The sequence below is a fragment of the Mobula hypostoma genome, chromosome 24, assembly GCF_963921235.1.
Source record: "Mobula hypostoma chromosome 24, sMobHyp1.1, whole genome shotgun sequence".
NCBI classification, from domain to species: Eukaryota; Metazoa; Chordata; class Chondrichthyes; order Myliobatiformes; family Myliobatidae; genus Mobula; species Mobula hypostoma.
In genome coordinates this window covers 23,054,929-23,077,901 of record NC_086120.1, presented here as the reverse complement: position 1 = coordinate 23,077,901, position 22,973 = coordinate 23,054,929, and the positions used below count along the sequence as shown (strand labels likewise).

The 22,973-nt window shown below is 40.2% G+C and overlaps 1 protein-coding gene across 2 annotated transcripts; it reads right to left on the bottom strand.

Moving 5' to 3' along the window:
* Nucleotides 1–231: 231 nt before the first annotated feature.
* On the bottom strand, nucleotides 232–22,735 carry LOC134337244 (acidic leucine-rich nuclear phosphoprotein 32 family member A-like). Of its 2 annotated transcripts, none has more exons than XM_063032093.1 (7): nucleotides 22,563–22,735; nucleotides 18,317–18,466; nucleotides 9,829–9,951; nucleotides 6,456–6,675; nucleotides 5,092–5,207; nucleotides 4,779–4,821; nucleotides 232–1,781 (listed from the first exon to the last, which is right to left on the bottom strand). In XM_063032093.1, the coding sequence occupies exons 1-7, from the start codon at nucleotides 22,614–22,616 to the stop codon at nucleotides 1,708–1,710; spliced, it is 780 nt and encodes a 259-aa protein (XP_062888163.1). In that variant the 5' UTR covers nucleotides 22,617–22,735; the 3' UTR covers nucleotides 232–1,707. The 2 variants fall into 2 exon arrangements, with proteins under 2 accessions (XP_062888163.1, XP_062888164.1); XM_063032094.1 differs by lacking the exon at nucleotides 22,563–22,735 and adding an exon at nucleotides 21,905–22,044.
* Nucleotides 22,736–22,973: the final 238 nt, after the last annotated feature.

The following is a 22,973-nucleotide window of genomic DNA, read 5'->3' as shown; positions in this document are numbered from 1 at the left end:
CAATTTTATTCTGTACATTTTGGTATTTGAAATTCAAAATCTGGGCACTTTAGTTTATAAACTGTCATTACCACTGGTATACAGAATAATATGATGCAATTCCAATTCTTAACTAGGGTCATCATAAGCACGATTGGACCTGTTAACAAGTAGAAAATGGAAGTGTCTCTCATTTCTGAAACAGTTCAGGAGTCACACTATGTTAAACAGTAGACATCCACAACTAAAAGCATTTATTTTTATTAAAAACGCATTTATTTTGAAAATTTTTAACAAAACTAGATACATTAACATGAAATAGGTTTTCTGAACTTATTTTCTGTACAGAAATAACCTGAACAGCAACATTTCAAAGTTTAATACATTTGTAGATACTACACTGAAAATTTATATTCAAATTCATTTTTGCTCTAAAAAATTCACACCACACTAAAAATAAAAAGTAACAAATTACCTAGTTTCTAATCTCAACATTTAGTTTTCTTTAAAAAAGTCCCAGAGTTTATAAATATCCATTTTTCAATGGGTATCTAGAACTAATTCCATAATATACTGTTATAATACAAAGAGACTGTTGACCGAGTTTATACAAATATTTGAAAGCCATTTACTTTCCTCTTTATAAGTTCTTTTGTACTTGTAATTAAAAACTGAACATTTTTCAGAAAAACTGGCAAACTACAGCAAGGCTCTGAGCATTTTTGATTCTCGACAACTGTGGTGAAGTTTCTAACAGATCTGTGTTTAATTCAAACAGTAGAAAGTCAACACAGTTTGGAACCCTGCATCAAAATTAGGACACTATTAAGTTTCCAGTAGCTGCAACTATAAAATTTCTCTTGATTAAGAATTTTGTTTCTTATACTCAGATTTCTGAAAAAGACAGTTCTGCTCTCTGCTCTTGCATCAGTTCTGTTGCTATGGAAATGCCAAAACAATAAGTAGTCAATAATGGACACTGGCATTTGAAAAACATTTCTGACAGATTGCACAGGCTGTCCTATTGTACACCCTAACACTTCAGTACAGCAACAACTTGATATTCCTAACCACACTTAACAAAAATTGTCCACTGGACCAACAACTCTATAAGGCACAGTAAAGGCAAATTCTAATTTGAATGCAATGGACTAAAGACAGGTTGTTATAAGATTAGTCACAAGAATCATTTGGGTTAGTCAGCCAGCTTATTAATATGACGTCACAGCATTCTACTATGGTGAAGGAATGGAAGCACTTAATAACAACTTAACATTTCAGCAATGTCAGCAACTCAATCACAACTGTCACTCTTTGGAATATCAATCCATAGGGAGTGAAAAGAAAAATGAAAACACTGGTATGGGTGGGGGGAGGGGGAAGAGAAAAACTTCCCCCCTTAAAAAGTGACATACCACTTAGGAGCGATAAGTGATCCTTACTAGAGGGTAAACAAAATTCACCACTACCCAAGTTTTTGTTATACAACTTTGGTTTAACAGTGGCAACCCTGACCAATCTAAGGCAACATTCCAGACTTCCAGCAGTCCAGCTAGTGTATCCAACATGTCAGAAATGTGATAATTAGACGTAAATGCACTTTTAAACAGAATAACTTATGAAATATATATTTCATAATGCACATCACCATAGCTACAGATACTGCCTCAGAGGAATGTCACTTGATGCGAATATCAACCACAGTCACAGTCTTTACATTTACTGAGTTCATTCATCATCCTCAGTATCCTCTTCTCCATCATCCTCTTGGGTCCTCTTCCGTTTCTGGCCCTGGACTGTTTCTGTGAGGGCGACATTTATTCAAACATATGATGATATTAGCTTTGGTTAAACAATTAAAGATGAGCTTTTTTTCTGTCACATGTACATCAGAAATTACATTGAAATGTACTGTTTGTGTCAAGGACCAACACAGTCAAAGGACATACTAGGAACAGCCCTCAAGCATCATCATGCTTCTGGCGCCAACATACTAACCCACGACTTAAAAACCCTAACCTGTACATCTTTGGAATATGGAGGAAACTGGAGCACTAAGAGAGAAGGTACAAGCTCACGATATTCAGCAGTGGAATTGAATCTGGTCACTGGTATTATAAACTGTTATGCTAACTGCAACACTACATGCCACCAATTACAATCTTGAAAAGCACAAGACAAGACAACAATGTTAGCCTCAGAGAGATAAGAATAGAATTGTACAAGAGGAAAAATTCATTTAATATTGGGAAAATTGGAAATGATATGGGTAGCTTACATTGCAGATAAAAGATTAACCACTCTTTATTAAATTATGAAATTTAAAACTTTGGGTGTTTTTATACAAGTGTAGAACAAAACTACAAATAGTCACCATTTACTTGTCACGAATAGAAAGGTAAACTAAAAACTGGACTTAAAAGTCACATAGCACAGAAAACCATGACAATCAAGATTTCCATCTAAGATAGTTCCATATCCCTCTGCTTCTTTCCTATATAATTGTCCAAGTGCCCTTTTAGTGTTAATGTACCTGCCTCAATAATTTCATCTGGTACCCTCAGGTTACTATTAAATCTCTCTCTCTCTCCTCACCGTAAATCAAGGTCCTCGTTCTTGATACCCTAATTCCTGGGGGAAATCCTGTATGAATTCATGTGATCTATGACTCTCATGACTTACCACATCTTTAAAAGATCACTCCTCATTCTATGCTCCAACAAATAAAATCCCAACCTTCTTCCTAACCTAGTCCACCATGTCCTGGCAACATCCACGCGAATCTCCTCTGCACCCTGACAACTTTAAAAGCAGGGTGTCTGAAACGGAACATAATATTCCAAATGCAGCCTCACCAACATCTGTGCAATGGCAACATAGCACCTCAATTTCTATTTAGAGTAATGAAACATTTTGGAATTAATCTAGTCTAGGGGCTTCTGAGGGACTTGTCTCCCTCTGAGCCTGAACTATACAGTGCATCGCTAAACCTATCCAACCCTCCTTTACATTAGTAAACTCCTTTACCTTGATCAGTTAATATAATTCTTTCCTAATTAAATAAGCAGAAAGTCATGCACAGGATTCCTAATTTCCTTAATAATAGATTTTGAAGTAAAGAAAGGAAATATAATGTAACCAGCATACTTTTGATTTTAGACCAAATCACCATAACACAGGAGCAGATTCAAACATTTGGCCGAGTCTGCTTGAGAACACAGTTGTTTTATTTTCCCTCTCAAACCAATTCTCCTGATAGTTAGGTGACACGTGCAACTAGATGGGTAGGAACGATAACGAGCTGGAAATCTGATAGGAGAGGAGAATGGACCATAAGAGAAAGAAAGTGAGGAGGGGACCCAGGGTGTAGTGATAGACAGGCAAGAAGCGGTACAAGGCCAGAGTGGACAATAGCTGAAGGGAGGGGGAAGGAAGTTTTAAAATATAAAACAGAAGGAGAAATCAATATTGATTCATGCCATCAGGTTGGAGGCTACCCAGTCAGAATATAAGGCGTTGCCCCTCCACCCTGAGGATGGTCTCAATAAGGAACAAGAGGCCATGGGCAGACATGTAGGTCAGGAATGGGAATTGGAATTGGAATTAAAATACTTGGTCACTGGGAAGTTCCATTTTTGGTAGATGGAGCAGAGGTGGTGGATGAAGTGGACCCTGAATTTACAATGAGTCTCACCAATGTAGAGGGGGCCACATCAGGAGCACAGGACACAACAGATTTGCAGGTGAAGTATTGCCTATGTGGAAGGACTGTTTGGAGCCCTGAATGAAGGTATGGCACATATTGTTGTGGGAGAAGTGCAGGTGAAGTTGGAACAGATGGGATAAACAGGGAGGTGAGCAGAGAATTTAAATGCAAACAACAGGAATTCTGCAGATGCTGGAAATTCAAGCAACATACATCAAAGTTGCTGGTGAACGCAGCAGGCCAAGCAGCATCTATAGGAAGAGGCGCAGTCGACGTTTCAGGCCGAGACCCTTCGTCAGGACAGACGAAGGGTCTCGGCCTGAAACGTCGACTGCGCCTCTTCCTATAGATGCTGCTTGGCCTGCTGCGTTCACCAGCAACTTTGATGTATGTTGTTTGGTGAGCAGAGAAGCTTAGTTAGTACCACCAGACAGCTCCATCAGCTTAGCTTCAATCCTGATCTAGAGTGCGACCTGTATGCTAAGTTTATACTCTGTGATTGTGTAGATTTCCCTGGAGGAACCAGTTTTCGCCCACATCTCAAAGACATGCATGTTTTTTTAAAGTTAATTGATCACTGAAAATTGCCCTTGGTAGCAGAATTGAGACTTAAGATCTCAATTGTGTTAGTGGAAGATTAAGGTGGTGATGGGCATGCAAGTGAGAATAGGTTTCAGGGCAACAAGTTCAAGAATGGAACTGATGGGAATGGATTAAGATTTAGCATAGACCCAATATGTTAAAAGTCCCCTTCTACTTTACATGAAAATATTAAAGAAAAATGAGTAAGCGCTGGAAACTAATGTCTGTTTTAAAAGATGGTGGTAGAACTTGGAGGCAGGACATAAGAAGTAGAATGTTAACTAGACCAGAGACCAGGGTTCCCAACCTTTCTTCAATACCATTAAGCAAGGAGTCTGGAGTCTGTGAACCCCAGGTTGGGAACTCCTGCCCTAGACAAAAATACACTGCTGGCACCTTGAAGACCAGCTAAGTTAAATAACCACCAAGTTTAGGATAAAAATATTAAGCTGCAAGCAGAAGCTCAATTATTAAGTTAAACTAAACCTGCTGAATGTTGTTTGAAATTTACCTTTGCATTCTTCTTCATCTTCAACTTCTTCATCCTCATCATCCTAGATTTTAAAAAAAGGTTTATACTTGAGTGTCAATTATAACAAAAGCATGTGTTTCCTTACAAATATGAAACCAGTGAAGATGTACTCTGCTTAAGTTACCCAAAATGGGGTGACAACTTTGCCTGGTTATCATTGGATATTCCCCCCACAAAAAAGTCAAGACAATTTCCATTGTAATTGGACTCCACAAGTAAAAAGGTAATCACAGGGAAATAAAGAGATCAGCCAAATCCTCCATTGAGAAAATAGCATGGCATTTTTGCTTACATCCTCACTGTCTTCTTCATCCTCGTCATCATCTTCACCATCAAGTTCATCTTCATCCTCCTCATCCAAGGCATCAAATTCACCCTCTTCATCATCATCTTCATCCTCCTCTTCTACTGTAAGTTTTAAATGTATATGAATTTAGAGCAAATAATTATCCACTACTGACAACACCTTTAAAGACATTGTGAAGAAAATAACCCATCTATAAATCCTAAAGGTTTCCCAGAAAGATGAGGATAACCAAATAGTTGTACATTTAATCCAGACTGCAACTTTAACAATAGTTTAGCCCATAGAGCTTAAAGAAAAAGGCTAATGGAAATGCTGTTCAAATGAATATTTTGAATACTTGTCTGAATGGAAGGAGGAACCTTTGACATATTTTAACCAATTCAACTTTTATATTTTTTGCCAAATTATCATGGAAGTGGAAGCAGATAGTTACAGGTCCAAGAGGAAATAGAGAGAATAAACAAAAATCAAAAGCACGAGTATTCACACTTCACTAAAAGATTTTAGACTATAATGAGATAATGCCACCTCTACCAGCAAGTAGTTTTCAAACTATCAAGCATCAATGTGCAATCTGAAAAAAGTAAACTAAACAAGGTATATTTTATTGACAAACAGTAGGTTAGCATGTTTGTAAAGTTAATGATACAGACAAAAACAAAAATGTAGAGTCTGAAATCTGCAGGCTTGGGCTCTGCTTGACTCAAACAATAAGGCTCTGTAGAAATTTTACATGCCAATGCTTCCTCACAGAAAGGTGTGATGATTGCATAAAACTCCAGCTCAAGCACATTCACTGGCTCAAAGCCCTTGTATTGTTTTACCTTGGAGTATAGCAACATTTTCCCTAAACTAGCAACCATTCATTTCCATTTTGAATGTCTTAATTGAACCTACCTCCCTGGGCTTGCATTCCAGACCCTAACCACTTGCTATATTAAAAATAGCTCTCAGTTACATCATTGATTCTTTGTCAAGACAACATTGATTCTATGTCCTCTAGTGCTTCACCACTCAACCAATGGCTATAGCATCTACCTACTTTGCCCCGTACCTTTAGAATTTTCAGAATGCATGCATCAGAAATCAGAATAACTGCAGCTTCTGCAGTCTATCCACATAACTAAAATCTCTTATTCCTGGAGTTATTCTTGTAGATCTAATCTAATCTTCCCCTCCCCTCCCCAACAGATTTCCTCCTGCATGGTGACCCGTGGATAAGACATTCATTATCTGGTCCTACCACTATTTTACAAAGGCTCATTTGCTTCCACACTCTATGCTATATTTAGAAAACAGGATTCTCAAGTTTTACTCATTACCATATATGATCTTGTGAAAATACTTACCATCTTCATTTTCCTCTTCATCATCTTCCTCCTCCTCATCATCATCGAGACCATCACCATCACCCTCTACATCAGAATCTGGTGCCTCCTGATCATCCTGGTCATATCCATCTAAGTATGTGAGCTGGGGGAGCAGCTTGAACATACTGTCTCGATAATCATTTAAATTGGTCACTTCACAATTAAATAAGTCAAGACTCCTCAAATTCAGAAGTTTTTTCTGTCAAAAGAAAATAAATTCCAGAAAATGCGTCATGCCTTTTTCATATTCATGCCACATATTCCCCCAGGTTGTTCTGATGCATGTGTGAGGGATAATTGATTACACATAAATGCTGCATCTTTTTAGATTCATTATATACCTCAAAACTACTTGAACAAATGATTTCTGCAATGAATATATTTGACATCTTAAAACATGCAGGTAGAAAATCCAATTGAATTTCTTTTACACACCCATAATATCGTCTTAAAAAACCAATACAATTAAAATTAAAAAGGTCCAAATCCTAAGTTTAAAAATTTCAGCTCTGACAAACTTAATTAACAGTTCAATCAGATTTTCTCCTGCTATTCATCCAAAAGCAACAAAAACATTTTATATTCAGGTATCTTTCTCACCTTCTTGAGGTATTGCACTGGCAGTGATTTTGCCAGTTGTAACGACACCCCCATCCCCATTTGTAAGGCTCTCTGCCCCTATTCTAATAACTTTCTACAGGAGCACCATTGAGTGCTCTGTCTGGTTGCATCATCATGTGGTATGGAAGCTGTAAGGCCTCGGACTACAAGACCCTACAGAGGATAGTGAAAGCTGCCAAGAGGATCATTTGGGTCTCGCTTCCCAGATTTGTGACGCTTACTGGGAGCATTGCAGATGAAGGACCCAACTTTCAAGTTTAAGTTTTGTTATCATTCAATCATACATGAATACACCAAAACAAAACAGTACACTTCAATACTCAGATTGAGGATCCCTACCTCCCATCCCACAATCTCTTTGACTATGAGGAAAGCGATACAGACGCATCAGGACTGCCAGACTGGGTAACGGCTTCATCCCTCAGGCTGCAAGTCTAATGAATACTCTGCCACCACTGAGGTCTTGTCACTAAGACAGTGTGCTGTTTATAGTTTACCTGTGTTGGGTGTTACTACATGCATTTTGAATCGTAGTTTATTAAATTAAGTATATTATAGTTTAGTTTATGTGCTGTGTGATACATGTTGTGTGGGTGCACATGGTCTGAAGGAATGTTGTTTTGTTTGTGTAATATATAGTCAGGTGACAATAAACTTGAACTTGACACCTCATTTCAAAAGAAAAGCCTTTAATACGAGACAGTATGCGATCTTGAGGATGACTTTATTCTGACCATCTTGGGAAATTCCTACATGAATGGCACTACAGAATAGAAAAACCACAGGACACTAATAAGATGGTGCATGGTGCAACACAATTTGACAGGACAATTACTAGTCCTATTGTGCAGCAGGCCAAACACCAGAAAATCTGCAGATGCTGGAGATTCGACGTAGGGCCTTGGCTCAAAACGTCACCTGTTTACTCTTTTCCTGGTCTGCTGAGTTCCTCCAGCATTTTGTGTGTGTTGCTATTGGTCTGCTAACTGTTTTGCACCCAAGTTTCAGGATTACAGCAACAAACACTGACAAAATAGTTAGTAATTCATGAATCTTAAATAATTCTGGCGAATTTAATCTTTTGCATTCATTGCTTTAATGGAAATGATCACTGCTCACAAGCATAAGTATTGGTCTCCATCACCCTGCTACATTTTTGATGTACATCTCTATGGCATTAAAAGCTATACCATTACATATTCAGAATTGACATTAAGCTAACAACCTTTGCTCCAGTATCACCATCATATTCAAAATTTATGTTCAAATTATATTTTCAAAGAACGACAATTAATTTTCCAGTTATTCTTCACCAGTTCTAGCATTTTAGATTCAAGGTTTTCAAAAGATTCAAAAAACTTTATTGTCATTCTAACCATACATTAGCTCTGCAGGGCAGAATGAGACCGCGTTTCTCAGGGGCAGTGCAATCATAACATAACAAACGCAACACTAAATAATAAACATAACAATAAATAGTAAAACACAACAGCCACATGTCAGTTAAAATCAGTTATAGTGTCCAGTGCAAGTTAAAAATGTCCAAAGCAGAGTCAGGTGGAGCAGTTATTTAGCACTCTGACTGCCTGTGGGAGGAAGCTGTTTAGTGGCCTTGTGGTTTTAGTTCTGATGCTCCTGTAATGTTTGCCTGATGGCAGAAGAACAGACAGTTCATGGAGAGGGTGTGAGGGGTCTTTAATGATGTACCGTGTCTTCTGGAGGCATCCACTCTGAAAGAGGTCTTGGACAGAAGGTGGGGAGACCCCAATAACCTTCTCTGCTCCCCTAACCACCCTCTGCAAGGCTTTTTTGTCGACAACACAGCAGCTGGAGTACCAGGTTGTGATGCAAAAGGTCAGCACACTCTCACTGCACATAAGCTTTTCTTACACCCAAACCAGTTCTGCATTTCCTTCCGTCAACTTTCTATCCAATTCATTCATTACCTTTGTTGTACATCCACATTTTCCAACAAACCAGCGACCCACCATTCCCCCATCCCACCACAAGAAAGTAATTGCAATCCATAGTACAAGGACTACTATTTATGGTTACCCTAGACCATGTATTTTTGTCATGTGTTCTCATTTGAATAACTCTTAAAGCTAACCTTTTGTTGAACATACTGATCGTTTTGTTTCCTACCTGCCACCACTCCGTTCCCAATCCTGTGTCAGGATTAGACAACCTCATTAACCAAAACCACCATAGCTTTTACCTAAACAAATCACACTTTTCTTTGCCTTGGAAACCAAATGAATTTGGAAATTTAATCTGTAGAACTACGTTTGCATTTAGTTTAAATCCAATTAATATCACAATTCCTCCTATAACCAGGCCACAAGTAGGTTCCCAAAATTAAGCACATTATAACAGAGAAAGCAGGCAATTAGCAAATTTGAAATGTGATCACTTTCATTTGTAGGCAGTGGCCAGTCATAACTTACAAATAAAGATTTATAAAGAAAACATATGTAAAATCTTCAAATAGTAGCTAATTAATCAGATTACACATTCATGTAACCAATTCAAGAGTTCAATAAGATCATTACTGAGAAATTTCTAAATCAAGCAACTTAATTTTACCTTCCAATATGGCAATTTGTTGCATTACTAGGCATTTACAGAAAATGTGCAAGGTATAGTATATTGTATGAGGTATAGTTCCATCCAAATAACATACTGCTCCAGGTTTCTTAACAACAATCTTCAACAGTTATTAATTTCTTACCAAGGGCTCCAGAGTGTTGATGTCTTTGATTTTATTTCCACTTAGGTTTAAATGTGTAAGGCTCGGGGTTCTTTCTGCCAAAACTTCAAGACCTCCAGATATTCTGTTATCACTGAGCTCAAGCTGAAAAATCAAGATGGCACCTTTTACAAATCATAAATGTGATTGTATGACGTCAAACTATTTTGTTACAAATTTAAATTTAATAAACCAACACCATTAGTCCAATGTTGCCTACAGCCCTCCTTGGTAAAAAGATGTTTTATGTACCACAGGAAATTAAATTTACATAAATATGGCCTTTGCAGCTCAAAATAATTATGATATATAAAATCACAAATACAAAACTATCAACTGGAAAAGGGAGAACTAAAGGCCATAGCCAATTCCATTTGGAAACCAGCTTAATTCCATAGACATACTTGGTTAAGTTAATTTGGTATAAACTTCCATATGCTTGGAGACTAGAAATCAATGTAGAAACAAGTTAATCTGAAGACATTTGTCTGAGAAGCAATTCATTTTACACAAAGACTATCTTATGGCAAAACTTCTGTCACAAAGATAAAGTAATATCAGGAAAAAAAAACAATCATGTGACAATTACAGTTCAAAATTAAAAAAAAATAAGGAATGGTTAGGTGGAGCTGGAGTCTCAAATTAATGGTAGAGAAAGCAAAGCTAGAACAGATACCAGATTGAATGATTATGCTATTAGAACAAATTAGGACACTATTACTACTACATACTATAAATTTGTATTAGTTCCCACCTGTTATTAATTGAGGAATTTATCGCGTGTACTTGTACGCTACTGTGCTCTTTAGATTGACTGTAAACGAATAAAATCAGCGTATGCCACTGTTGCCACATATTGTCGCGTTCCTGTAAGCTGGAACTAGTCTGTCCATACCCCTCTGAGCTCTCTCGTTAACAAGGTGTTTTTGCTCATATAACTGTCACTCACTGAATGCTTTGTTTTGCACACCATTCTCTGTAAGCTCTGTGCGTGAAAATCCTAGATCACCAGTTTCTGGTACCAATTATCATTCCATGGTCACATTTCTTCCCTATTCTGACGTTTGGTCTGAATGACAAGTGAACCTATTGACCATGTCTGTATGTTTTATGCATTGATTTGCTACCACATAATTGGCCGATTAGACATTTGCATGATTGAGGTGTACAGGTGCGCCTAATAAAATAGCCACAGTCTACGGAGTCTTTGTGGGTGGAAGTTAGGAACAGAAAGGGGTCAATAACTCTACTGGGTGTTTTTTTTTATATAGACCACCCAACAGTAACGGGGACATTGAGGAGCAGATAGGGAGACAGAATCTGGAAAGGTGTAATAATAAATGGATTGTCATGGTGGGAGATTTTAATTTCCCAAATATCGATTGGCATCTCCTTAGAGCAAGGGGTTTAGATGGGGTGTTGTTTGTTAGGTGTGTTCAGGAAGGTTTCCTGACACAGTAAGTAGATAAGCATACAAGAGGAGAGATTGTACTTGATTTGGTATTGGGAAATGAATCTGGTCAGGTGTCAGATCTCTCAGTGGGAGAGCATTTTGGAGATAGTGATCACAATTCTGTCTCCTTTACCATTGGAGAGGGATAGGAACAGACAAGTTAGGAAAACACTTAATTGGGGTAAGGGGAAATATGAGGCTATCAGGCAGGAACTTGGAAGCATAAATTAGGAACAGACGTTCTCAGGAAAATGTACAGAAGAAATGTGGTAAATGTTCAGAGGATACTTGTGTGGATTTCTGCATAGGTACATTCCAATGAGACAGGAAAAGGATGGCAAAGGACAGTAACCGTGGTGTACAAAGGCTGTTGTAAATCTAGTCAAGAAGAAAAGAGCTAACGAAAGGTTCAAAAAACCAGGTAATGATAGAGATCTAGAAGATTATAAGGCTAGCAGGAAGGAGCTTAAGAATGAAATTAGGAGAGCCAGATGGGTCCATGGGAAGGCCTTGGCGGACAGGATTAAGGAAAACCCCAAAACATCCTACAAGTATGTGAAGAGCAAGAGGATAAGACCAATCAAGTGTGAAAGTAGAAAAGTGTGTATGGAACCGGAGGAGATAGCAAAGGTACTTAATCAGTACTTTGCTTCAGTATTCACTATGAAAAAGGATCTTGGCAAATGTAGGGATGACTTACAGCGGACTGAAAAGCTTGAGCATGAAGATATTAAGGAAGAGGATGTGCTGGAGCTTTTGGAAAGCATCAAGTTGGATAAGTCACCGGGACCAGATGAGATGTACCCCAGACTCCTGTGTGAGGCAAGGGAGGAGATGGCTGAGCCTCTGGTGATAATCTTGGCATCATCAATGGAGATGGGAGAGGTTCCGGAGGATTGGAGGGTTGTGTATGTTGTTCCCTTATTCAAGAAAGGGAGTAAAGATAGCCCAGGAAATTACAGACTAGTTAGTCTCACTTCAGTGGTTAAGCTGATGGAGAAGACCCTGAGAGGCAGGATTTATGAACATTTGGAGAGGCATAATATGATTAAGAATAGTCAGCATGGCTTTGTGAAAGGCAGATCATGCCTACGAGCCTGGTTGAATTTTTTGGGAATGTGACTAAACACATTGATAAAAGTAGAGCAGTAGATGTAGTGTATATGGATTTCAGCAAGGCATTTGATAAGGTACCCCATGCAATGCTTATTGAGAAAGTAAGGAGGTATGGGATCCAAGGGGACTTTGCTTTGTGGATCCAGAACTGAATTGCCCAGAGAAGGCAAAGAGTGGTTGTAGACGGGTCATATTCTGCATGGAGGTAGGTGATCAGTGGTGTGCCTCAGGGATCTGTTCTGGGATCCCTACTCTTTGTGATTTTTATAAATGACCTGGATGAGGAAGTGGAGGGATGGGTTAGTAAATTTGCTGATGACAAAGTTTGGGGGTATTGTGGATAGTGTGGAGGGCTGTCAGAGGTTACAGCGGGACATTGATAGGATGCAAAACTGGGCTAAGAAGTGGCAGATGGAGTTCAACCCAGATAAGTGTAAGGTGGTTCATTTTGGTAGGTCAAATATGATGGCAGAATATAGTATTAATAGTAAGACTCTTGGCAGTGTGGAGGATCAGAGGGGTCTTGGGGTCCGAGTCGATAGGACACTCAAAGCTGCTATGCAGGTTGACTCTGTGGTTAAGAAGGCATACAGTGCATTGGCCTTCATCAATCGTGGGATTGAGTTTAAGAGCTGAGAGGTAATGTTGCAGGTATATAGGACCCTGGTCAGACCTCACTTGGAGTACTGTGCTGAGTTCTGGTCGCCTCACTACAGGAAGGGTGCAGAGGAGATTTACAAGGATGTTGCCTGGATTTGGGAGCATGCCTTATGAGAATAGGTTGAGTGAACTCGCCCTTTTTCTCCTTGGAGCGACGGAGGATAAGAGGTGACCTGATAGAAGCGTACAAGATGAGAGGCATAGATCGTGTGGATAGTCAGAGGCTTTTCCCCAGGGCTGAGATGGCCAGCATGAGAGGGCAGTTTTAATGTGCTTGGAAGTAGGTACACGAGATGTCAGGGGTAATTTTTTTTTAATGCAGAGTGGTGAGTGTGTGGAATGGGCTGCCGGCGATGGTGGAGGAGGCGGATACAATAGGGTCTTTTAAGAAACTCCTGGATAGATACATGGAGCTTAGGAAAATAGAGGGCAATGGGTAACCCTACGTAATTTCTAAGGTAAGGACATGTTCGGCATAGCTTTGTGGGCCAAAGGGCCTGTATTATGCTGTAGGTTTTCTATGTTTCTATGTTATGTGGACGACCAATTGAAATAAAAAGTAGTGCAGTTCCTAAAGCACCAGCCTGCAGTAACAATCCAATGATCACAGTGCAAATCCCACGGCAACTGTGGAATTAAACATTCTCAGCTTGCTCATAACCAACAGGGGAGGATATCTGGACTATATCGGACTCCAGAGCTATCAATCCAGTTAACTGATAAAAGCCCTCTGAAATAATGAATAAAACCCAATGGATCAGAAGGATTTAATGCGGTGAGATGTTGCTCCCAGCCTCGCTGATCATGCAAAGTGCTCATCAGAAACATTAAGGAAGCGTTTTAAACTGAAACCCAAGACAATCATTCACAAAGGATCACAGTTAACAGGTAATCTTACAGGTAACATGCCACACTTCTCCCTCACAATCCTCATTCCCACTGGCTGGACAAATTCAGAAGGGACAATATAGCTGTACCAAGCCAAGAGGGAATAGCAAAGGGAGTTCTCAATATTGACTCAAAGCCCTATAAGAATGTCTGTCATGGAATGTCGAACATAAGCAAGGAAATTCAACTTGCTCTCCCCAGTCAAACTAATGAATTAGTGTTCTTCCCTGTTGAACAAATTTCAGAATAAGTGCAAGTGCCACAGAATGTTCTCTGGGCCAGGATCACAATGTCCATCACCAAGAAAGGGTTAGAGGCACAAACAATGACAAAGAACATAGCTGCCACATTAAGGAAATTGACACAGAAAAATCACTGCTCTTGTCCTCATCAGTTATGTACATGCCCATAATGAAGTGGCAGAAGTGACAATAGCAGCTGTTGTTGAGACCATCTTTTTAATAGTGAGGACAACATCCATTATGTATAGTGCCAGTACTAATAGCACCAAATGCAATAGATGCAGAACAAATCTGAACATCCATGAGATACCATGACAAAGGCAGGTGTCCATCCCTATAAATGTAAACTCATGGATCAGCAAACCCCTTGTTCTATTATTACTGTTAATCCGGGGATTAACCTTGGTTCAATGAGATTTGGGCAAAATGCCAGGAGCAGCATCAAACATAAATATGAAGTGTCAGCCTGGTGAAGCTGAAACACAGCATAGCAGAACACACTGCAACGACAGTGTACAACAGAGCTATGCCACCAGAAATGGATCAGACGAAAGCACTGTAGATTTGTCGCATCCAGTGGTGAATGACAGTGGAAAATTAAGCAGTTAATGCAAAGTTCACAGAACATTTCCATGCTCAACAACAGGGTCCATCAAATGACTGGTAGAATCAGGGAGGGTTTCCTAACAGAGTATGTAGAAAATAGGCAAGAGTCATACTAGACCTTGTATTGAGAAACCAGCATGACCCAGTGAATGGAATTTCAGCGATAATTTTCAGAAGTAATAACTCTGCATGTCTTAGGGTAGTAATGGATAATGTTAACATTGGTTCCTGGGGGAAAATGCTCAATTTGGGCAAGGCTAAACGCAACAGTATCAGGCAGGAGTCAGGGAGAATAGACTGGAAGCAGCTATTGGCAGGTATGCCCTCATTTAACAAGTGGGAGTCATTAAAGGAGTGCTAATCAAAATGTAAATGGGGTGAATAGTAAATCTGCAGAAACACAAAAATTGGCAGAGATTTGATATTGAGGAAGGTTGTCAAAGAATTCAGCAGGATATAGACAAGATGGAAATTCAGACAGCAAAATGCCAAATGGAATTTAATCCAGGCAAGTGTGAGGTGTTACACTTTGGGAGGACCATTTGATGAGCATAAAGATCTTGGTCTAAAATTCAAATTGGAAACACAAGGTAAAAAGGGTGGGCAAGGTGGACTCAGCCCAAAACGTGATTATTTACTCTTCTCTATCAATGCTGCCTGGCCTGCTGAGTTCCTCCAGCATTTTGTGCCTGTTGCTTGGATTTTCAGCATCTGCAGATTTTGTTTGTGCTTATGATGACCTTAGTTAATAATTTGAATTGCATATTATTCTGTATACCAGTGATAATGATAGCTTATAAATTAGTAAACTGCCCAGATTACGAATTTCAGTCATTTGTAAGATCCCAAAATGTACAGAATAAAATTGGGTGCAGTGGGTTTTAAGCAATCTAGAAAACCAAACTTCATTCTTGAGTGATTGTCTTATGAATATTCAAATATTTTCTCAATCTTTTGTTTTCTGGCTGTTACAGTTAGGCTATCAGTGAATGAAAACACAAATTCGACTGGGTTGAGAATTGTAAAATGGGTTCACAGGAGCTTGGTGTTACTACCAGAATAGTAAAAGGAAGAAGCACAAGGTACGTGGATTAGAAAAATAAACCTCATGACAAAAGGTGAGGGTCACTCTACAGGTTGTAGTGATAGCAGAAGTCGCACATGAGACTGCTAAATAAGAGCCCGTGGTATAAGAAAAATACTGACATGGACAGAAGATTGCCTGACTGACAAAAGGCAAAGAGTGGTAATAAAGAGGCCTTTTCTTGTTGGTTGTCGGTATCTAGTGGTGTTCCACAGGGGTCTGTGTTGGACCTACTACTTTTCACTTTATTATGTTACTGATGGTTTTGTGGGTTGAGGGTTGTTATAATTGCTAACTTCAAACTCATTATAGAGTCAGAGAAGTACAGCACAGAAACAGATCTTTCAGTCCATGTTAAACCATTGAAACTGCCTACTCCCATCGACCTGCACCTGGACCACAGTCCTCCATACCCCTACCATCCATGTACCTAATCAAACTTCTCTTAGACATTGAAATCCAGCTTGCATGCACCACTTGCGCTGACAGCTCGTTCCACACTCTCACAACCCTCTGAGTGAATAAGTTTCCCCTCATGTACCCCTTAAATGTTGAACCTTTCACCTATAATGCATGACCTCTAGCTGTTGTCCCACCTGTCAGTGGAAAAAGCCTGGGTACATTTATCCTGTCTATACACTTCATAATTTTATATACCTCTATCAAATCTTCAAAAACCAGGTTATCCACCCAACTTCTAAGTGTTAATGTGCCCACCTTAACCTTATCTTTGCTAACACATTCAAAAAAAAACCACCATTTGTGTGAAGCTGCTGCTCTCAATATTCTTTTTAAATCCCTTATCTTTGATCTTAAACCCATGCTCTGTGCTTTATTATTAGCAATCCCTTCCCTAGGGAAAAATAGCACCATGTGCCATGTCTATGCCCCTCAAGATCTGTCATGCCAAACTCAATCTCCTATGTTCCAGAGAACAAAGTCCCAGTCTATGCAACCTCTCCTTGTAACTCAGGCCACCAAGTCGAAGTAACATCTTGATAAATCTTCTCTGCATTCTTTCTAGTTTAAAGACATTTTTCCTATAACAGGATGACCAAAGGTGTACATAATATTCCAAATACAGCTTCACTAATGTCTTATATATATCTGCCCTCTGCACCCAAATATACACCAGGCTCCTACCATTCACTGTATAAGTCCTATCCCAGTTTGATCTTCCAAAATGTAATACCCCACATTTATCTAGATCAAAGGTTTCCAACCTTTTTTATGCCATGGACCCCTACTATTAACTGAAGGGTCTGAGGACCCCAGATTGGGAACCCCTGATCTGGATTGAAAACCATTTGCCAATCCATTTGCTTAAGACCAACATGGTCTTGCACTTGGCAGCATCTCCCAAGTCCACAACCTTTAAACCAGACAAGTGCTCCAGGCACATGGAAATAACACCACCTACATTTCAGATTCCCTTTCTCACTGAATTTGCAAACCATCTTCATGGTTTGTTCTTAATCATGGAACTCTCTGTCCAACAGGATTGAGAGAGTACATCACTGCCTTATTAAGGATTATTATAGACCGGACAATAACTACAGACCTTACCATTAATGCCCAGATCCCAGAAAGTGAAAATAGTGTAACTAATGATATCTCCAAACAGCATATGGATTATTTAACATTTCACAAATTCTGCCCCAGAAAAGGAAATTTACCATTCACAAAGATTACAGAATATGACTGTAAACACTGGTGCTTAAATTCAGTTTCATTTTAATGCTTTTCCAAATATGCAATTAAAATGATAATATTTGAATCCATAAATTACTGCCCACGTCAAAGATGAAGTCAGTCTGTTAGATAACACTGCCCAGCAGGCAGAGCTACTACCACAGAGCTCCAGTAACTCAGGTTTGATCTTGACCTCTTGTGTTGTCTGGGAAGTGTATTCCTTGTGACCGCGTGCATTTCCCCCATTTGTTCTCTACTATTATTAGAAGAGAGTAAGGGATGAGCTAATGGATGTTTAGGAGAGAGTCTATAGCAAATAATTTTGGGGTGATGGATTTGTTCTGAGTGCTAGCATAAACTTCAATGGTTGGTGCTTCAATGAAAGGGGAAATATCAACATCATTTCAATATATTGACATCAATGACCCTCTGCTTCCAAAACAGCTTAGGATGCGAATGATCGATAGCTGACATCAATTACAAGTTTAATTTGTTATATTTTAACAATTCTACCAAACAGATCAATTGAGATGCATTATAATTAAAACAAATGCTCAGTATCGAGCTTAACCACATGAATTCATCGTCACTGGTACAGCTTCTAAAGGATAAATGATTCGAAGTTCTTTGTATGCATGGACACAAACCATATCTAGAGTAGCTATACTCTGTTAGCACCTTTAAATTTTTTGGAATAATCACTTTCACTCTAAGAGTTAAAATTCTTACCTTTCTTAGTTTATTTAACTTTGGAAGATTTGATACCGATGTCAGCATTACATTGATCATACTGAGAAATTCTAAGCTCTCAAAAGATGCCGACAGTCCTTCAATTTTGCCATCGTTTGATCTGCAATTGTCAAGAACCAGTTCTTTAACCTGCAAAACAGCAATGCATTTGTCTATAAATGTTGCAGAGAATCAGGATTCCCAAATTAGCCTTGTATGTATAGTGCATTAGGTTATTGTGGGACACACAAAAGAACAATCAAATCACAATCTTAAATCAGGTCTTTTGGATACAACAAGCTTGGCTGGCTTAATTGAAAATGATCACTTTGGAATTTGTACATTGACTACTCATTCTGCTGTCGACCACATATCTCATTCCTGCCAAGGAAAGTTATCCTCAAGATATTCCTGGCTTCTGCTGGAAGCCTGTGGATATTTTATGGAAATAAAATGAACTTACTGCCACAGCTTGCAAGTCAAAAGTATGATTTTAGACAAGCTACTGCATTTACAGAAGAAGCCAAACACATCAAGAAAGTGGCATCTAAAGATTAGGGAGTAAAGGAAAACATAAACAACAGTAAGGAAAAACACCTTAGGTTTATTTTAATATTTTCTATTAAAAATTATCTCTGCCTGTTTTAGATGTTCTTGGCTAAATGTGGCCTCAAAGTTGCAAAGACTTGTAGCATTCAAATTCAATATGCATATGCTGATTTTCTATGATCCGAAAACAAATTTTTTGAACTACGAGCATTTACAGTTATGAACAGTTACTTGCACTTCTACCTCACTAAACTTTAGTGATTAGAATTGCTGCAGATGGAACAACAATTGTCTAATTTTGGAGAATCAGAAGTATGTGCCACCAAGCAGTTGGGAAATGGCTGTGCACTTTGTAAAAGAGAATTAATATTGGGGTCAGAAAATCCACCATTAGACAGCAATGAATCCAAGCAGAACTTTTTATAAGGCCACAGATACACCATGGTTTGTGGTGACCACTAACAATTAAGCAATTTTTCAGCAATGTAAGGAAGTGGTTTTAGTTATAAATTGGAAACTGGGGTAAATGTACAACTGAAAACAGAACAAAAGAGTCACTCTTAATTAAGTGCTCAAGTGTTGGAAAAAGACACAATTCATTTGATTTCTTAGATATGTGTTAAATGAGTCACAGTGTGACATTTAAGTAGTATAAAGAAAATTTTCATGAAGCTATTGAACTTGGCACAATTACAGTATCAAAATACAGAATGTTGCAAGCTATCCCGCAGAATTCCTTCACTTTCATGTGCACCACACCTAGCACAGTGACTGCAGAAATACTTAATTTACCTGCACTGTGTTGTAACGACTGCATCTAAAGCTCCACTGGTGTAACCATGGCACCCATCTGTACTGTGGTAGGATGTGGGGTAATGGAGCCTCAGACTTTGGTCAGAGTGATTTGAATTATTTCACAGCCACCAAAGACCCAATGGATGCTTTACAATGTAGATTGTTGGGATTGGTCAAGGGATAGAACTGGTGTGTCCTTTGTACAAGATTTTTCACATCTATCTGAGTGAGAAGATGGGATGAGCTTAACGCTTTTTTCAATATGGCCTCCCTAATAATGAAGCACCCTTTCAAACTGCAGTGGAAGATAGAAGATGGAAAGATTACTATGCACAGAGACGACCAAATTTGAGCCAGCATTAGCTCAATGACTTTACCACTGAGAGACTCAGTGACCGACTCTTGCATTAACTTTCCATGTAGAGATCAATTGATTTTCAAAGGGTCTGAGTGGCCATTCAATGTATAACAAACCCCTGGATTGGTTCACTAAGAGGACCCAAGGCTCTTACTCATCCAGGATTTTGGTCACGAAAACCAAAACTAGTCACTGAAGTGTTTCCCATTGCTCCAGGCATCATCATCATCAGCACTACTTTGTCAAGCCTAAAGGATGTGGATAACAAACTCAAGCTAAAGGGGTTTTAGTTTCCAAAATCCAGACTGCTATTCCAATATCAGGCAGCAATGCACTACTGAAGGTGGTGTATTTCAGATGGGATATTAAATGAAGATTCTACCCAATCTCGCAGGCAAAAGATCAGACAGTTTTTCAAGTAATCCTCAATATCCTGAACAATGTTTAATCCTTAATCAACATAATTAAAACCAATTACTCGTCATTTTCACTTTAGCATTTCTAGAAGATCCATGTTTGCAAACTGGCATCTTTGTGTTATTAAAAGTACTTTAGTAAATTTAATGTGCCCTGATGCACATGCAGTTTGAGAAGCGCTGAATAAATCCAAAGTTCCTGCGTTTAAAACCTCAAAGTAAATGACAATCTGGATAGGCAAGTAAATAAAAATATTCTTAAAGGTTCTGCACTAACCCCCCATGCACACGAAAAGATCCCCAACCTTTAATTCTGGCCAATCCTGTCCACAGGCAGACACGTGGTATTAGGAGAGATGTTGAGTACGGGCAGAAGATTGGTTACCCCAGACTGCAAGTGCCTAACGGATTGTTTAAAGGTTCAATTATTTACAATTTATGATAGGCCAGAGTGCAAGGTTTCCACGTTTGCAGGTGACAGCAGACAGGTGTATCAAATGTTTAAGATAGCATAGTGGCCTTTATTTTAAGTGGCTTGGAGTTTAGATATAGGGAAATGCTACTACACCTGTGTGGGATACCGACAAGGCCGAAATTAGAGGAAGATGCAGTTTTGGCCTCCTTTTCTAAGAAGGGATATGCTTCCGTTGGAAGAAATCTGAGAGGTGGGACAAAAGAATGGTCTATTTTGTGCAGCTAAATTAATTTCATATGCTCTGGAATTCAGAAAACCAAAGGAAGATGCTATTGAAATAAAATCCTAAAGAGGCATTTTCACTCATGGGAGAATTTTGAACAAGATACAATTAGAGAATTATAAAGTTGTTATTTAAAATAAAGTGTGTAGGAATTCTCTCCTGCCCCCTCAAAAAAAAGGCTGTGGAGTGAAGTCATTGCATTATTTAAAAAGGGTGCAGATAAAATTTTGGAAGATCAGGGAATTGAGGGCTAATGTAAAGCCTTGGTCAAATGGCACAGTAAGTGTAAGGAGCCAAGTGGTCCCATATTCCTACATGTTTATATCCTGCTCGATGAATCTCTATGGGACCGTAACACACGCTTGTCCCTTAAGCCTGCTCCATCGTGCATTAAAATTGTCGCAAAATAGAAGCGTTCCCTGTGGATTTCAGCAGGGAGGAACTTTCACAATGAATCTATGGAACAATAGTACATTTCTGTATATTACCCGTGCAACGGCAATTGCAAACATCTATTTTGAACCTATTTTGGAAAATTGCGAATGCCACTTTAAACGTACATTGCTACTTTCCATCACCCCAAGTGACTCAGGGATACTTTAAAACTCTATCGATGAAATAGAATGCTAATTGGATATTTGTGAAAATAAAAAGAATTTTCATTCGTCATTAAAATTATGATTTGTTGCGACTTAACACACGAATATTAAATTCAAAAGCAGATGACCCTTAGTTTCTCTAAAAGCTAGAGAGAGACAAATTATATCCGTGCCATTTGGTAGTGCGCATCGCCCCTGACGTTTACTCATCCTGTCCGGGCTTCCCAAATACTCGGGATCACAACAAAGAGATTGGGATCTGCTCTGCCCCCGCCCAGAAGGAAGCCCCGGTTGGCGGCGAGAGGCACGATGTCGGAGACTGGGCCTGTTGGACTGCAGCCAGCCCGCTGGGAAGCACGTGTGACAGACAGCCGGGAAGGGCCGAGCGGCGGCCACAGCCGCGAGGGAGGGGGAGCTGAGGGGCGGCCGGCGCCGGGGATGGGAAGGGGACGAGCGGCGGCCACAGACGGGGGAGGAGGGGGGCGATCTCCGGCGGGAAGAAGCTCCACGCGGCGGCAAAATGGCGCAACATGCGCCAACTTATCGCCGGGCCTCGGGAGAAAAGTCCTGGGCTTGGATTTACCGCCGCCGCCGCCTCCCCTCCCCCTCTCGCGGGCCGCCAGGCGAAGGCGAAAGGGGGGATAAGGCGCAGGCCCAGCGACGTTTCAACTGCCCAGGGCCTCGGGCCGATTCCGAGAGCCGAGGCCCCGACTTCCAGCCGGCGGGAAATTTAAATCGCAGCCCGGAGGGTTTTGTGTCTCCAAAGGGGCCCGCCCGGCCACGCGGTTCGGCCGCTCACAGCGCGGCCCCCCACCCCGGCCCTAGCCTCACGTCTGCCGGAGTCCTGTTCCTCAGCTCTAGGTTAATCCTCTTCTTCATGTCCATGGCTGTTGGGTATAGCCGCCGCAACCGCTTGCAGTCAAAGAAGGAACGGGAAGCCCGGCCTCGCACACCAGCCTAAACCGCGCCAAATGCAGCTGCCTCTGGCTGTACCAGGCGACCACGCACCGCCAGCACCGCCTCCGGGCGCCGAGCGGCACTGCAAGCCCGAGCGGGAGCTGCCACAACCAGCGCCCTCTCCGGGCGCCGAGCGGCCCTGCAAGTCCCAGCGTGAGCCGCCACAAGCAGCGCCGTCTCCGGGCGCCGACCGGCCCTGCGAGTCCCAGCGTGAGCCGCCACAAGCAGCGCCGCCTACGGGCGCCAAGCCCTCACTACAAACCCTAGCGCCGTCTCTGGGCGCCG